This window comes from Chamaea fasciata, unplaced genomic scaffold (genome assembly GCF_029207755.1).
Source record: "Chamaea fasciata isolate MVZ Bird 193981 ecotype frontalis unplaced genomic scaffold, bChaFas1.0.hap1 SCAF_4, whole genome shotgun sequence".
NCBI lineage: Eukaryota > Metazoa > Chordata > Aves > Passeriformes > Sylviidae > Chamaea > Chamaea fasciata.
In genome coordinates, this window is record NW_027094089.1 from 32563338 (window position 1) to 32580410 (window position 17073).

A 17073-nucleotide genomic window follows, 5' to 3' on the forward strand; every position below is an offset into this window, starting at 1 on the left:
ATCTTTTTTGGTGCACAAAGAGGATGTGTCTTTTGGCTGAATGGAACCAAAGCCTCTTCAGTGACAGTGATGACCACCAGCTGAGCTGAGTGTTTGAGCTGGCAGTCCTCAACACCCACCCTGTGCACCCTTCCTTGTGAGCTGTTGCACCTTGCTCTGGTTCCTCACACGCCCTGGGGGTGGCTTTTGTACGTGTGGGGCCCACTGTCACTCTTACTGCCACCCACTCTGAGCCAGAGCTGCCTGTGTGTGAGTCAGGGCTCCACTGCTTCCTCCACTGCTCAGGGCAGAGGGGGCTGGCATACCGCTCTCTGCTCTAGTTTTGAGGTCTTGCCAGGTTAAGAAAGTTCCTCTTGCTCCTTTGGCCCAATCCTTGACTCCAGAGCACATCTGTCCCTGCAGTTTGTCTTGGAATCTTCCAAGATATTAATTCTGGTGGGAGAAAGAATGTTGCAAGCAGAGTATAAACATTTAAAACCAAAAAAGCAGGCATTGTACGGGTTAATCCATGAAAGGTAGGTGGGATTGAACAAGTCATTGGTTGATTTATCACATCAGCAAGCCAACTAACCAGTTTGACAGTCACAAGCAGGAAGAATTCAGTGAGGATGATGTACCACATACTCTGGTACCATACCAGAGCTGGCCTGCATTCATGGTACAAGCACATTCCCCACCTGGGGGAGAACAAGGAAGCTCACAGAAGGGATTACAGAAAGCTAGTTGTACACTGCAAGTCAAGAATTTCCTTAAAAAGCCTTTTTTTCATTTAAAAAATTGCCTACTTGTCACAGCTGGACTGTGCAAATTTCAGTAAGACATGAAGAACAATAATTGCACTGTTACAGAATTACAGCAAAAGACATTTTGTGTGAAATTGCTGCAAGTACACATCACACGTAGTTACCATTTTCAGCTGTGTTTGGGAGCTGTTGCTTGGCAGGGACTAGCTGTTCCACGTGCCAGCACATCCTGTAGTCTTTCTGCTACCTGATTTGGAACTTGCCATCCTATCATTCCCCGTTTTCTTTTGCCCTAAGTATAGGAGACAAGGGCTGAGAGGGGTGATTTAACAGCTTACCCTGCTGCACCTCTGCAGGACTGAGGAGGTGGAACTGCACTCCACCATCACTGTCCTTTTCAGTGGTTCTTTAGGTGGCAGTCCCATGGAAGCTGGTCCTGCTGGCAACGTCTGCCTTTCTTCTTGGTGTCAACTTCATTTCTGCAGTTTGTCCACAAGCCAGACTGGAAATCTCAGGTGAAGCAGGCAATGAATCAAGGATGGCTGGAGTGGGGTATCCAAGGAACCAGACTGTGTAAAGCCTTAGCATGGAATGGTTGCTCTGGATTAATTTCAGTGCCATGAGTTTGAAAAAATGTTTGCTTTTCCAATGCACATATATATGATCCACGGGTATCTAATTACCTGTACACTAAAAAAAGAAGAGTTCACAGAATCACAGAATCATTTAGGTTGGAAAAGACCTCTAATATTATTGAGTCCAACCCTTGGCTGACCACTACCTTGTCAACTCGACCATGGCACTGAGTGCCACATCCAGTGTACTACATAAAATGTGCTATACTTTAGTAAACAGAATGTTTTCTGTTAGAAATTGACAAAAATAAGAGCTGGTCCAAACATCAAACATACGTCTCTTTCCTATTCACTCCTTTCTTCGAGCAGTAAAAGTCAGCATTCACATCTTCCTTGGGTAACATCAGTAATACTCAGTAATATCTCCAAGCTTTTGCTTCCCTGTGAGATATTTAAATGTTTACACATGGGTGGTGCCAGTCATGGATATATATATATATATATATAGCATCCTCTTGATTATTGCAGCCTTTAACCCATTTCTTCATGGTATTTCATGTCCTCCATAACCACTGCACTATAGACAATAGAGCTGCCTTGCAGTTAACTATATGAACAGAGCACGTGTACCACCTTAAAACACAGAAACTGAACTGTAAAAGGCAGATAACTATTTTAAACTTTGAAAGCTAAAGCTAGCCTGCTTAATTCAAGATCAAAATTATACTAGTTAAGGGAAGAGTTTCGCTAATGTGAAAATCTTAAATTATTTCTAGTCTTGTTTGAAAAACAACAGTGTAAAAATAATGCCAAAAACAGAGCTCTGTAGAAATTCTTGGGATTTCTTGTAACGCGTTTTGCTGTTAGCAGAGATTCTGCTTTTTTTAAGATGAGAAATACACTACAGAGTATGGAAATACAGCATTTGATAGCAGAACATCAAATATTTCCCTACAGTGAGCCGCAACCTTGAAGTACTTGGTGGAGTAGCTGGGGAAGAGGATCTTTTTAGTGGTTTGGGTTTTCTCCCTGGTACATTCAGTGTGACTTACGCACCTTTGTCCTTTTAACTTAATTGTTAACTTTGGGGCATGATTTTAAGTGCAAAGTAAACTTTTCCAGTCTGAATGTCTTCTGTAGCAGGAATATTATTCAGATGGATACTAACTGCTGTGTTCTTTCTATAGGATTTTCCAGGGTCCAGCAACTGTGGAAGAACAACTGGAAGTAAAGCTGGTGGCATTTTTACACCACACAGGAGTCCTAGAAATCTCACACTTTGAGGAATTGTTTGATTTATTTTGCTCTTTACTTCCTCAAACAAACCACATGTGATCAGCGTGCCCAGCCTATTCAGGTTCTACTGAAGTTACTGAACGTGTGCAAAAAATAACTGCAGTGCTGTGCCACAAGGCTGAGCCTTCTGGATTGAAATCACAGAATACGGCACCAATTTATGCTACAAAAGCGTATTATAGATGTGCATGGCCCTGAGTTAAAAATGTAACTTTTTCACTTGGGGCTTAGTGATACAATTTATTTGTTTGTTTGTTTGTTTGTTTAACACCCAAGAAACACCCCAGCTTAATTTACAAAAATCTGCTTTTATAATCTGGACAGTAATGCTCTTTCTGTACCTGGGCAGGCCATAAGTATGTGTTTCTGTGTAGCTCTGCAGTGGTCAAAGCACAGAAAGCTCTTATCTCATTCTTTGCTTTGAAAGGAAGCCCTCGCTTGATACAGGAAACAGTGACACAGATTATTTCCTAAGCACTAGCAGTCATTTATTAGTTATTTACACTGCTAGTGGCACATCTTGTTCAAAAATTTTTTATTAATATTTGTTTCAGAATAAAACTCTTCATAGGCAATGAGAATGATACTGGTAGCCAGTGTGGGACACCAGCACCAGTGGATGCCATGGAATAGATACAAAGCTCCCTTCTCTTGTAATAAAGTATTCAGAGATAATTTTCTTCTAGCTTTCCTCTTTTTTTTTGGTTTTGGTTGGGTTTTTTTCCAAAGGCTGCTCTAAGTATAATTTTTCAGTTTTACTTTTAAATTTTTTTTAAAGATAGTAGGAACCAGACATATACATATCTAAAACATGGTACAGAGTTAGGTAAAATAATCTCTGTTGACTTTACTTCAAAATGCAGTTCTCCTCTTCATGGTGAAAATGAAAATAAGAAGTATGTGTTGACATATGCACTGTGCCTTCTGAGCAGGGCTCATGAAAGGATGTGAGGCAGACTTTTACAACCTCAGAAGGCTGGGCTGTGTGAAGTCAGGCCCAGACAAAGGTCTCCCTTTGCCAGTCCAGGTATTCAAAGCTACTCTGGCTTCTTGACTGTTCAGCAGAAGCCAGTTCCCTCCTGATCCTGTTGTGGCTGGGCCCAGCTCTCCCCCCCTCACTCCTCAGCAGTCTGCTAACAGCCTGGCAGGAGGAAGCTCAGCTGACAGTGCTGTCAGTGACCCCTCTGCTTGCAGCACTGCTTCCTCAAGGCTCAGAACACTGTGTATCAGAAATACAGAGTGCTTGTAAAACAAGTCCTGAAAAGGACAGTATTGTTTCTGCAGAGGTGACTCCAGAAGGGATTCCAGAATGGAAATTCACTTGAGAATTTGCTGATGACAGGTTTGCTGTTAGCATCAAGATATGAAGTCTATTCCACCCCTGGGAGGGAGGGAATGCAATCCAGAGGAATCTGGACAGGCTTGGCAGATAGGCCTGTGCAAAACTCATGAAGTACAACAAGGAAAAGTGCAAGGCCCTGCACTTGGGCCAGGGAAATCCCAAACGCAAGTAGAGGCTGGGTGGAGGATGGACAGAGAACAGCCCTGACAAGAAGGACCTGGGGATATTTATGGACAAGAAGCTCAGCAGGGCCCAGCAATATGCACTTACAGCCCAAAAAACCAGCACCATTCTGAGCTGCATCAAAACCAGCATGGCCAGCAGCCCACCAGAGAGGTGATTCTGCTCTGCCACTCTCATAAGGCTATGAGCACTCTACCTGGAGTGCTGTGCCCACCTCTGGGGCTAATTCTAATGAAGACCTGGAACAAGTTCAGAGGAGGGCCACAGAGATGATCAGAGGAATGGAGCACCTCTGGTTTGAGGACAGGATGAGAGAGTTGGGATTGTTCAGTCTAGAGAAGACTAGGCTCTGGGGAGATCCTATAGCACCTTCCAGTACCTCAAGGAAGCCTACAAGAGAGCTAGTAGGAGGACTTTTGAACAGGGCATGCAGTGACAGGACAAGGGGAAATGGCTTTAAACTGAAGAAAGGCAGGTTTAGATTAGATATTAGGAAGAAAATCTTTAAGTGAGGGAAAAGCACTGGAATAGGTTGCCAAGAGAGGTAGTGGATGCCCCATCCCTGCAAGTGGCCCCGACCAGGCTGGGTGGAACTCTGAGGAATGTGGTCTAGTGAAAGGTGTCCCTGTCCATGGCATGGTGGTTTGAGCTAGACAATCTTCAATGTCCAGGGTAGAAATCTGTTCCATTTCTTTTCAACCTGTGGCCAGCAGGAACTGTCCTGCAGAGTAATCTTTGGTCAACAAATATTACTTTTCATTGTGCCGTAAAACTGGACAAACTTACCATGAAAAATGTAGATACTTTATTAGCTTAGTATCTCTTCCACAGCACAAGGCTGGAAGTGGAAGAGTTGCTCCCTCTTCCTTGGTGGTTCTGTGACTGTCTGAGCATACTGGGATTCTCTATAGCTAGTAAATCCAACAGTAAAATGATAGTAATGCAATTCTAATTACACTACAGAATGTGATTTTTCAAATCAAATTTAACATGCTAGAAGTCCTACTTGTTAGTCTGAACTGAGAATGGTTTGAAAGATCCTAATTTCACATTACTTTTAAATCTTTATCTATTAAAAATCTATTGAATCCATCTATACCTATTAAAAACCCCTGCAATGCTAATGGAAATAATATTTCACATGTATATCACAGGCAATATCACAGGACTGTGGATTTAGCAACAACTTATTGAGTATCTGTCGTACAACAGATTTAGTGATAATATGCCCACAGATTTCAACAACGGTGGTCGGGGTGGGGGGGTTAATGTACCTCTTTTGTAAAATAAGGCATTACTTGACCATTTTCAGTACCAATCACACTGAAAAACCAGCAATTTCAAGAGCAGAGGGGTTCCTGAAAGCATAGAAGCAGCACATGTGCTGCAGTTTGCAGACGCATTGCCAACGTCCACCTGACGTTGCACAGGAGCATGAAATTCTCCCTGGGGCAGACTGACCTAAGCAGGGTTTGTGGATCAATACAACTGATACTAGCAATATTTCAGTTCAGCCCTGTTCTGACAGCAGAAATAAATGCTTCTGTCTTTTTGGTCAAGCCTATATTCTCATCTCAGTGCACAGGCATATACAAACCCAATCTAAAATCTGATGAAGCAAGAGGAAATTGTTCCTTTTAATGCAATGTGTTTCAGGTCAGTCCAATTATTTATTAACAATGCTTACATTATTAGGCATCAGCTTTTGTACTTCAGGATGAAAATAAACCCCAAATTACTGGTGAACTCTTTTACAGACATTTGTGTAACTTTTAAAATGTTGTTCTAAGTATGGAAGGATGACTAGGCTGTGTACAGACATGGCACAACCCTCTCAATATTTTCATGAAGTCTTAGTGATTATCAACCAAGTTACGTGACATTATTTGCTGGGTTTGAGGTATTTCTAAATGCTAAATTCATCAACCACAACAAAAAAAAATAGCTACTGGGACTTTTTTGTCTTTTTCTTCCAGTATACAAGCCACAATCATCAGGAAAAAGTGAGTGCAACAAACATCAAGTCTCGGTTCACCTGAATGCCACGTTGTATGGTCTGCACTATACACTGAAGTGTTTAAGGACAGTCAACTTCTGGAAAGTAAGTTTCTGAGCCTAATACCAATCAGGAAGGTAAAATATTACAGCAGAGCTTTCCAAGGCCAGGAGAGTTTGCACCATATACTCTAAGTCCTAGCAGCTTAGCTGTGGCTTTCAGAGTCTGCTTTCTTCACTAATACAAGTTTTTTCCTTGTATTGAATCTTAACTTGCATATAGTTTCCCGTTTAGTGCACACTTTGTTCCATTTTTCTGAACAGGACTTCTTCATCTGGCACAGCTTAAAGCAGACCACATTTAGACATTCAAATGAGTACTGTTTAAGCTCTCTGAGTGACACTTTCTTTTTAAAATACTTACCCAGCTTTCACATAAACAGTAAATATATTTTTTTGATAATGTTCAATCTAAAACGTGCACCTTATATAAAATTAATCAAGAAGACAGGCCATTTTTGAAATTAACCAAATATTTCTAAGAATTAGGTGCCTTCAATAAAAACATTCTGCTAAGCTCAGGTGCTGTGGTAGTACCTCAGTGATAATGTCTGGCAATAGACAAAGCTTTCACTTTTCATTTTAAAATCACTAATTACTAATACATAGTTGCTTTGACAAGGCAATTTCTTCTTGCCTTCATTGAAAAAAAAAAACAAACAGATAATTTCTTGTCATTTTATTCTCCTTTTATCACTGTCTCTCCCCTTCTCAATGTATCATATTGGTGTCCATGAAGCAATCCCACTTTTGGAATGACAGCGATCAGGGTGAGGAGGGCACAGGTAAGATAGGCCAGTACTGGGATATTTCTGGCTTACTTCTAAGAACCACATAAAGCTCTGGAGGTAGTCAAACCTTTGGTGAGCTCACTGGCTGCAGGAACCTGAGGAACACACCCTGCTGACACCACTGACCTGCATCTTAGTTTATCACCATCTGCTTTGTGTGAGTTTCCAGCCTACCTTCTGTTGCCTCCTCCTCTTCAGCCTTCAGAGTAATGCTACCCCCAAGACCCTCTCTGTCTTTCTTTCCCAATTAATCTTGGACCTTTTCTCACCATCCTCCACACCTCTGCAAAACTCTCACTTGAGCCAACAGGGCACAATCCTGCTATTTTATTTCACTCTCTCCCTGACAGGGACTCAGAACTGGCACCATTTTATTGAAATGCCAGAAAGAGCTCCAGCTTAAAATGCATGGTCACAGGATCCTCTTTGTGTTGCCTTAACCAAGCTCGGGCTTGCCCGAGCTTGCTATGACAGACTGGATTGTGGCTCTCGTGGGACGACAAGCATATAGCAGGCTGGAGCAGAAAACACATGACTTGCTGGTGTTAAATCATAAATAAACCAACAGCAGCAGGCACCTTTTCTAAGCATAAAAAGCAGAAGCTTCATTGTAACTCATTTAACTCCTCATTTCAGCCGCAAACTCTGTTACACTCCTGAAACCTGTTTTAATTTGGAAAGTACAGCTCTTCAGCTAAGCTCATAAATGAGTCTGGTCACAGAGACCCCTGAGGCAGAAATCTCCAGAGCAGGCATGGCATGAAAACATTGCCTGCCTGCTTCAAGATTAATTTCCTCCAGCACTCACTGGAGTTCAGCACCACTGGCATTTGTGCCTTCAGCCTGAGACAGGAAGAAGGACAGCCATACCACCAATGTGTGAAGTACTTGGGTTGAAAAAGCCAAGGAGAAAAATCAGCATTCTACTCCTGCCCTGACATAAACCAATTTTAGCCGGCCTGTTTTGGTGGCCCTGGAACACTGCACCTCACTGCCATGTTGCTGGTTCTAGTGTGGATAACAATAAAGAGCAGGGCAGATGCAGGAAAATGTACATAAACATGAAATTAGGAGCATCAAATTTATAAGAGCAAAGGCAAAAAACAGTGACAGAAAAGTGGTCATCCACAATGTCCTGCATAGCAATCTTTCTTTCACTATCAAAACCACTGACCCAACACACTGAGGATGAAAAACACAAGGGAGAAGTTTTACCACTACTATCAAGTTTCCTTACACCTGTGTTTCATGAGTAGCTACTCACAAGCACAGATATTTACTGACACAGTCAGGTAGCCCTTAGTCTGCTGTGAGCAGGGTAGGTAGGTGTGCCATACTCAGACTCGGCATATCTGATATGAAGAACTAGCTTGGGACTCCCTCATGTTGCAAACATGAGACTCTCCATGTGACCAAATTTTCTTAATTTGTGCATTAAAGAGTTGGCAACCTATGTCACAGGATATATCAATCTGCAGCATGTTTCTGTTGTTGAAATTTGTATACATTTTCCAAACACGTCATCTTGGATTCAGGCTCTGACAGTCCTGGCAAAGGACGAAACCATGACTTTCATGTATTGCGGTGAGAAATGCATTTATTTGATACACGGGTTCATAATTAACTTTAAAAAGACAGCTAGCACTATCATAGCTAACGAAACCTCTTTATCCCCTTGGAAGTACTGCTCTGTGTATTACTAGGTGCATGCCCCATCTGAAGGAGTCGATTTTCTCCCGGTTCAGCGTGATTATGTACCTGAGCAGTAACTACAATTACACAATGATGTGAAGGAGAGCTGTGCACGTAGCATGCATCAGTGAAGACTAGCTATCCCTTCCTGGCATACCTCTTCCTCTCTCTATCCCCTGATGCTGTATTTCCCAGTTTTCTGGAAACTGTGAAGCAGGAGATTAGCTCTGCTTCACAAACTCCGGCAGCTCCATTCCCGTGTGCAGGGTAAGCACTCCTGCCTTCTCCAGGGCAAAGGCTGGGTGAGCAGCATCAGTGAATTTGTGCCTGATGGCAAACAGCACCAGTCCTCTCTCTGCATTGAAGAACAATAGCCTGCCACTACTGTAATCCAACAGGATGCCGATCCTGGCCAGGTGTTCCGTCACATGGACATCACTCATCACACCAGTGTGAAGAAATCTGTAAAGAAAGCTGCAGGAAAATGGAAACCAGAATACAGTGAGCCTCCCCATAGCAATTTACCAGAAATAACCTGCAGTTTAATTCCCATCTATTAACAGGTGACTGCATACAGCAGCCTATCACGTGGCTGCAGCATTTTGCTTGGTACGTTGGCAAAGCAAATGTGGCATCACTTCAAGCCCTGCCTGGCATCCTGACAAGTCTTTTCACTTGGCATCTTTGGACTTGTAGGAAAAAAAAGCCTCTTGGATGTTTCATTTAGCTAGAAATGTTCATACATCTACAGGATTTCACACTGAAAAAAGTACAGTTGTTTAGATCAAGAGCACCTCTACAAAGCAGCAGGGTGGTGCCTTACAAAACTCCAAGCAGCCTGGCACTGGCCTGATAACACAGACTACCCCAGCATCCTGCAGTCCTGCCACAGTGGCAGGGGAGTGAAGGACAAGGCAGGAGAAAACATTCCTTATCAAGTCTTGACTTCTCCTGCAGATGGAAGTAGGTTCTAAAAGGGCTGCATTTATGGAAATCAATATACTTGCTGGGGCTGAGTGAAGCAAATCAGGATATGAGCAGCAACAAACTAGTTCTTTAAGTTTTATTCACTGTCTGGATGAAGGGTGCTAAAATCATCTGCTTGAGTTTAATTTTATTTTAAGATGCTTTATAAGACATATTGAACTAAGAGGAGGTCTAAAAATCTTATATAAATAACCTTTTCTTATTATTCAAATTTTCATAAAGGAAGCAGAAGAATCCTTTCTGCTTTTATGATTCTTGTGGCTGGCCAGCTTTATTTTCATGAAGGACAAGTAACTTCCCAAGTCACCAGACTTGAGAAGACAGTTCTCTTTACCTGGTTTGTGTAGGACAGCACCTCATGCACCAGGAGGTATCACTCAATCCCAGGACATTGCTCTGTGTTATTGCCTCATAGCAAATTCCAATCCTGTAGCTTCTGCAGGCAGAGACAACAATTTCCCAGTAATGACATCCCTGAGCAGGCAGCAGTTCACCCAGGACTGAAGGAAACCTGTTTGTGGAAGAGGCAATACAGTAAAGAAAGTGTGGTGTTAGACAAACCATATTGTGATATTTTGTTCAGTCAAATCATGAAGCATCACATAAAATTACTACTGAATTGCACTCTGTTGTTCTAACTGCAGAGTTTTAGCAAAGATTTAACTTAGAGTCTTTTCATCTTTGCACTGAGACAGACTTATCTAAAAGATATCAAATTTAGAAGTCTTGTTCAAACTAGAAAGTCTGGCGGTTTTATGCAGACATAGTCACAAACATCTTGTGTACATTCAGTGGTAACAGCAACAAAAAGTGCTTAAACCAGTAAATTCTCATCACCTTTTAAAAAGCCATATCAGTATGGCACAAGTTATACAAGTGGACCTGTGCTTGTCCTAGGACTGATATCAATATGTCAACCCCCCTGCAATGTTCTCAATGGATAGAGCTAGCCTGGTACAATCATGTTCACATATCCCAGGAGCACTTCCTAGTTCTCCAAAGCCACAAATACTTTGGAAAACATCAACAATAATGCCCTTGGGAGAGAAGCAAACTATGGAAGATGGATTACTTCTATCCACAATGTATTGAAAGCTAAGCCCACAAAGCTGGCCTTCTCAGGGCAGCAAAAAATTGCTTTGTGACTCTGATGGATTAAGTGGTGACAATGGGCTGAAATAAATCAAGCAGTCCAAGTAGGTACCACTGCCTTCGACTTCCTGGCCATTCCTTAGTGTGACACTGAACTTTCCCCAGTACCTACATCAATCCCACCACTGATTTTACTGAGATGTTGCAGTGTTTGAAAGGGGTGGGAGGGTCAATCACATGAAGTCCAGAGGTAGCATGCCCAAAATGATTCAGTTCTTCTACAAAATCAGTGTCATGTGAAAGATGACTATTGGCAAAAAAATAAAGTGAGGCATCCATTCCAAACTCCATAGGATGGTTTTGATCATCATACTGCTACTCACCCAGTGAGTTTGGTTTTTTCAGGAAGGTGGATCACTGTTGCATTAGAAGAGATTTGCAATGCAGGATGTGCTGTGTCACTCAGCAGGCGAAAACGAGTTCCTGTTACAATTCATGACAAAGAAACATCAGATCTGAGAGGCTGTCATTTTTGACATGAGTCCTAAAATGTTAAGCAACAATTACAGCCATTTTAGCTGGGCAGGGTTGTTTCTGCTGGCAGGTAGGAGTGACAGAAAATCAGATGCAAATGCAAGGTGTCTTGCAAGCTGAGACAGCAGTCTAAAGCTCAGAAATGCAGATAGATGATAAAGAGGTCTTTAAGAGTATGCAAGAAGTTTGAATAATTTTCAATCAATTCCTATTTTCAAAATAGCAAATTTTAATTTTGAGGCTGATTTGGAAGAACCATACATAACATTATTTATCTGGAAATCTTAGTGTTTGAATCATCCATTACATTTTAAAACTGCTTTGAATGCTTCCTCATCACTCAAAATCCATTAGGTTTTAATTGTGAGAGATTTTCTTTAAGGTCATGACAACTTTTATCTGATTGTGCTCTGTCAGATTCAAGCAAACTGAGATCCCTGAAGAATACTTAATCATTTAATCTCTCTGACAGAATTCAACATTTTTGCTTCTGAGGTCACACCAGTTTTACACAGGACAAAAAATATACAAACTTCAAGTGAAGTAGTTCTGATTAGGCTAATTTTAAGCAGAAAAAACTAATATAAATTTGAGTTAACAAGAAAAAAACTTCAATAACTTGGTCACAACCATACTGGGAACTTCAGGAATAATTAAAAAAAAAAAAAAGTTTGGATACTTTGCCCTTCCATCCCATTGTTTTGACATCAGGAATTGATCATCTACCTTTAGTTGAGATGAGAGCTGCTTCACTTTGTTCACTCATCCCAAATGGGTTGACAGCCCTCAAGTAGAAGAAATAGTTCACATTGGGCTCCAGGGATACTTTCAGTTCAGGTTTCTTTATCCCAGCGAAAGATCTGCAAATGTTGAAGGTGCATTAAAACATATGCAGGTATCCAAGCTAGGGGAGATTATTTTATGCCAACAGCTAAGTTCCCTAACTGTATTGTTTATTACTGAAATAACAAACACCATACAGAAACTCCAAATGAGAAAGGCATACACTGTTTTCACAAGCAACTGAGTTGTGTAGGAGCTTCAGCATTTCACTTGAGGGATTGTCTTCACTTTGCCTGACAAAGTTTGAGGCCTTTGGTCCTGAACCACCTTATCACCCAGTGCAGTCATTTGATGTGATGATCACGTTATGATTGTTTTATGGCATAATTCATCACATAAAATATAAGCAGCACAGAGTCAAATCCTCATCTGCTTCCTGTGAAAAGTCTGCTTTTTTTTTTTTTTTTTTTTACAAAATGGGCAAGTTTCTGAAGAAAAATCCCACCTTTTAATTAACCAGTTACATGACACTGAATAACTTGTGCTTTACTATCTGGCAACATGCTACAAGTCCAAAAGAATTGATATCTTTATCTGAGGCAGCACAGAAATCATGCTCTTCATCGTAGAACCATCATAGAATGGTGATTAACTTCCAATTAGGAACTCCTCACTCAAAAATCCTTCAACAGCTAAGCCTGGGCTCTGTCTTTGTTGTGGCACCACACACTCTAACAGGGCAGTTTTGCAGGAGGCAAAGCAGAGGAGCTGCCTTCACACAGTTCACTGCTTTGACTGTGCTCCCAAGTGCAGTGCCTCAAAAACTCCAGCCCTCACATCCTCTACCCTGGTGTCTTGACACACTGCTAGAAAGCAGGAGTCAGCACCCACTCAATCTGCTCCACAGGTGCTTCTAAGTACCAGTGAAAGCATTTTGGATGGATAGAAAGATGCCATTTTACTTTGTACATTGACAGCAGTAGGAAAGATTGGCTTAACAAATTCTCTTGCACTAGATCTTGATTTTCCTCATTTTTTGCCTCTTATGATAACAGCAAAGCCACACAATATACACACTCTGCATTGTATGCCTGCAGGTAAAGACTGTTTATCTGTATAAAGCAGGCAATTTCCTCCAAAAAGTGCTCTTAGGAATCTACAAGGCAAGTATTTATATTCCAAAATGGGAGACCTGCCCACAGAGAGTGAGCAAAACACTTTCCTTTCCACCTCAGGTTTGAGAGTGGAGCCCGCAATGGTCTCTCTACACGGTGGCAAGCAACGCCTCTGTGAGAAGCTAGACTAAATAAATTAGTTTTTCCAGCGCAAATTCCTGGAGGACCTGACCCCAGAGGAGGTAAGGCAAGAGAGTCAGCAGTCAGAACGGATCGTTGCTATTCATTAGGGGTGACTGTTTTAACGCATATATCCCACCAGAGAGCAGTACAAACTGAGGAATAATCGGTGCTCATCCATCGGGATTTTTCACATGCCTGCTTCTGCCGCATTTATCACATCGAGGTAAAATCTCAGAGCTCTTAGTACACCAGATTCCTGCTTACACCACACAGACCTCTTTCTAGGAGGATGACATCTTCAGAAAAGACTGGTCTGTCTTCCTTATTAGTCTGTGACAGGTATTTTGCACTGACAGTTGTCATTAAGAATGATTGCACGGGGTGCTTCTCTGATCTGTTCCTTCAATTTAAAAGAATTTCAGAGAGTTTGGGGCTCCGGTGTGATCAGCACAAGACTATGCTGCTTTCAGGGAATATGTTACATTAATGCTGAACTGATGCAGTAAAGAGAAATGGTAGAAATTGCATGGTTTGCTTCACCCTCATGATTCACCCAGGTCCTGACTGGAAGACCACTTCAGCAAGGCACTGACAGCACAGCAGGCTGAAAGGTTTAGGGAAGAAGTGTAACCTGATGAATTGACTGATGAGAACACAAGCTCTTTAGACTTGAGTACAGGCGACAAGAGAAAAAAAATGATGGGTTGAAGAAAGCAGCAAGACGGAAACTGAGAAAGGAGGCAAATGTGAAAGATTTGGGAGAAAGGAAAAACAGGATAGAAGTGGAGATAAGGGAAAAGAAGTAGGCAACTAAGCTTTGAAGAAATCTGCCCATGCTTCCTAGGCAAGACTTACCCAATCTGTTCCTTAAAGGCAGCACACTGACGTGTTTGATGTGAATCTGAAGCGCAGACCACCAGAGAGGAGTTTTGAGCAAAGAGTTACAAGTGAGATGAAAAGAGGATATGCTAAGCTATTCCTTGAAAGCTGTCTGTGGCACTCTGTAGATCAGCATGCCTTAAGCACAGTGATGCCCTGTACATGCCTCCTTCTTCTGTCTTCTGGAAAATATCATGTAAGTCAGTATCCTTCCAAAGAAATTAGGAGATCTTATTTTTGTACTATGTACTATTTTTCAGACGATTAAATAATAAAACACAAAATAATTTCTAAATTCAATTAGACATTTACATTGTGGTATAATGAGTAGACATGGGGTATTCATATTCTGGAGTGTGGATCCCAGAAGTATCTTATAGGAATTTAGAGAACATGTTGGGTCCAGTCATTTGCAGAGTTGGGTCAGCAATCAAAGTTCAGACTTAGGTCTCTTACAAATACAAAATTCCCCAGATAAGAATTTGGATGCGTGTTTAAACCAGAGGGCAATAGCATGTTGCTTTTCAGTTGTAATAGTGAGACAGAAAAATCTTGACTTCAAGCAGATCTGGACTGTAAAACGGTGATCAGATTTTCTAATAGCATTCTCTGCTTGGTAATCTATTTCAGCCAGCTTTAAGCTGCCTAAGAATAAGAGCCCATCAATTTTAGCTATGATTAAGGCTTAAAAACAGTCCTGCTGCTGCCAACTAATGAAACAGAATATGCTGACAAGAAGGAATTTCACTTGCTACATTCTGAGCCAGATCCAAGCGCAAAAGAATCTGCATGCAAAGAAGAAATAGGTCTTGCTATCTGTTGCCTCTCCTGTCTAGAGTGTAGGGTGAAGGGGGAGAGTGAATATTGAGGCTCCCCAGCAATCACAGGAGTTTATCATGCTTTAGATTGACTCTGCAAAAGCAAGGATGAGGAGAAGGTATGATTAGTGCTTAGCTTACAGCATACAGGTTATGTGTAGGAGAAGGCGAGGGAAAATGCATCCTGACTGTGTTGGTGGAAGGCTGTTTCATTTCTGATTTCTTGAAACAAGCACTGCAGATGGATCTTCCTCAAGCTCACCTTAAGCAGTGAACTGTAATTTTGAAATAAAAAGAAATCCACCTACAGCATTTCTAATGTCAGATAGTTCCTACTTTATATACACCTGCCCACTTTAGAGATGATTTGAAATGTAATAATGTTGTTATCAAAGCGTGAGGCATCCTGGCCTTTAGATTAAATGGTATTTTATTTACACTGTCCTCTCAATTTCTTGGTATCGTTGATACAAAAGTTAGTACCTAGAAAGTCAAGAAGAATTTGAAGTTAAATTGCTTCAAGTATTTCCTCACAATCCCTCTCATTGTAAGAGGAATTTGTAAGACTGAAAATCCACTCTCCAAATATCAGGTACATGCTTTTTAAAGCAGAACAAAAAGGACTTGCATGCTCCTTCACCTTTAACTTGCCAAGGAATATTATAGTAGCAGTTTTCTGCTAAATCTGTGATTTCTCTGGTTTTAGGGAAATTTGATGCTGTGTTTTCATGCTCATTTCTCTCATCAGCATCCTCATTTATTTAAAGGAAACAACATCTAGGGGATATTTTTTTAATATCGCCTGTACCCAGCAAACGATATGCCTTGCAGTGATTCACAACACCCTCTGTGCTATAATTGTCATTTCCACCCCCAAGATCCCACTGAAACAGTACCTCCAGAGCTATGCTGCTATCACTGATACGGAGTTAGGGTGAAAGTATGCAAGCTTCTCAAGATACATGTGGAAGCACACAGAAAGAGTGCACCATGAGTGGAAAAAAGCTCTTGAAGCTAAAAATAAAGAGCAAATAGCTCTGAGTTTGCTCCCAGCTGTGCTGTATTCCTCTCCTCTCCTCTCCTCTCCTCTCCTCTCCTCTCCTCTCCTCTCCTCTCCTCTCCTCTCCTCTCCTCTCCTCTCCTCTCCTCTCCTCTCCTCTCCTCTCCTCTCCTCTCCTCTCCTCTCCTCTCCTCTCCTCTCCTCTCCTCTCCTCTCCTCTCCTCTCCTCTCCTCTCCTCTCCTCTCCTCTCCTCTCCTCTCCTCTCCTCTCCTCTCCTCTCCTCTCCTCTCCTCTCCTCTCCTCTCCTCTCCTCTCCTCCCCTCCCCTCCCCTCCCCTCCCCTCCCCTCCCCTCCCCTCCCCTCCCCTCCCCTCCCCTCCCCTCCCCTCCCCTCCCCTCCCCTCCCCTCCCCTCCCCTCCCCTCCCCCAGCTCAGACTGTTTTGGGATTAGGTCACCAAAACACCCCCTGCTTGCTGCTATCTGCAATTGGCAGAGTTAGAGGGAAGGAAGGTTCTGTGTTTCCAACACCCTGTTTCCTGAGCCACCAGGACTATCATGTGGGCAATGAAAGAGGAGGGAGACTTGCTCCTCTTGTTCCAGCATTAGACTTGCTCCATAAGGAAGATGGAAATTTAATTCCCTAGAAGTGCCGGTCTTGCACTGTCAGAGAGGATGACATTCAGTAACTTCCACTTTCACAAGCTCACCACATACTTCACTTGTTTCTGCCTCCCTGAGTCTTACAGATTCCTCATGATGTGACACAGGCTTTCCATCTGAACAGCCTACATACCTAATCCCTGGACTACATTTCTCACAGCTTTTCATCTTCCACCCACAACTCCATTGACTTCTCAACACAAAGAGGCTGAACAGTGAGAAAATAGCAGAGCTCTTGAAACTGAAAGAAACATTTCAAAGCATCACTCATAAAGATTCTGGAAAAAGATTCAACCTGGGAAGGAGCTTTAAAACCACTGCAGCAGGACAGGGATTCATTTTTG

At 42.1% G+C, this 17073-nt stretch overlaps 1 protein-coding gene across 1 annotated transcript in view; it reads right to left on the reverse strand.

Moving 5' to 3' along the window:
• Nucleotides 1–8379: 8379 nt before the first annotated feature.
• Nucleotides 8380–17073, reverse strand: part of CMYA5 (cardiomyopathy associated 5) — a 46384-nt gene continuing 37690 nt past the window's right edge. Inside the window, exons 10-13 of the mRNA XM_066181245.1 lie at nucleotides 12017–12150; nucleotides 11140–11239; nucleotides 9999–10175; nucleotides 8380–9151 (exon numbers count right to left, since the gene is read on the reverse strand). Of these exons, the coding sequence (XP_066037342.1) occupies nucleotides 8899–9151; nucleotides 9999–10175; nucleotides 11140–11239; nucleotides 12017–12150 (664 nt within the window). The 3' untranslated portion in view covers nucleotides 8380–8898. The remainder of the gene's footprint in view (nucleotides 9152–9998; nucleotides 10176–11139; nucleotides 11240–12016; nucleotides 12151–17073) is intronic.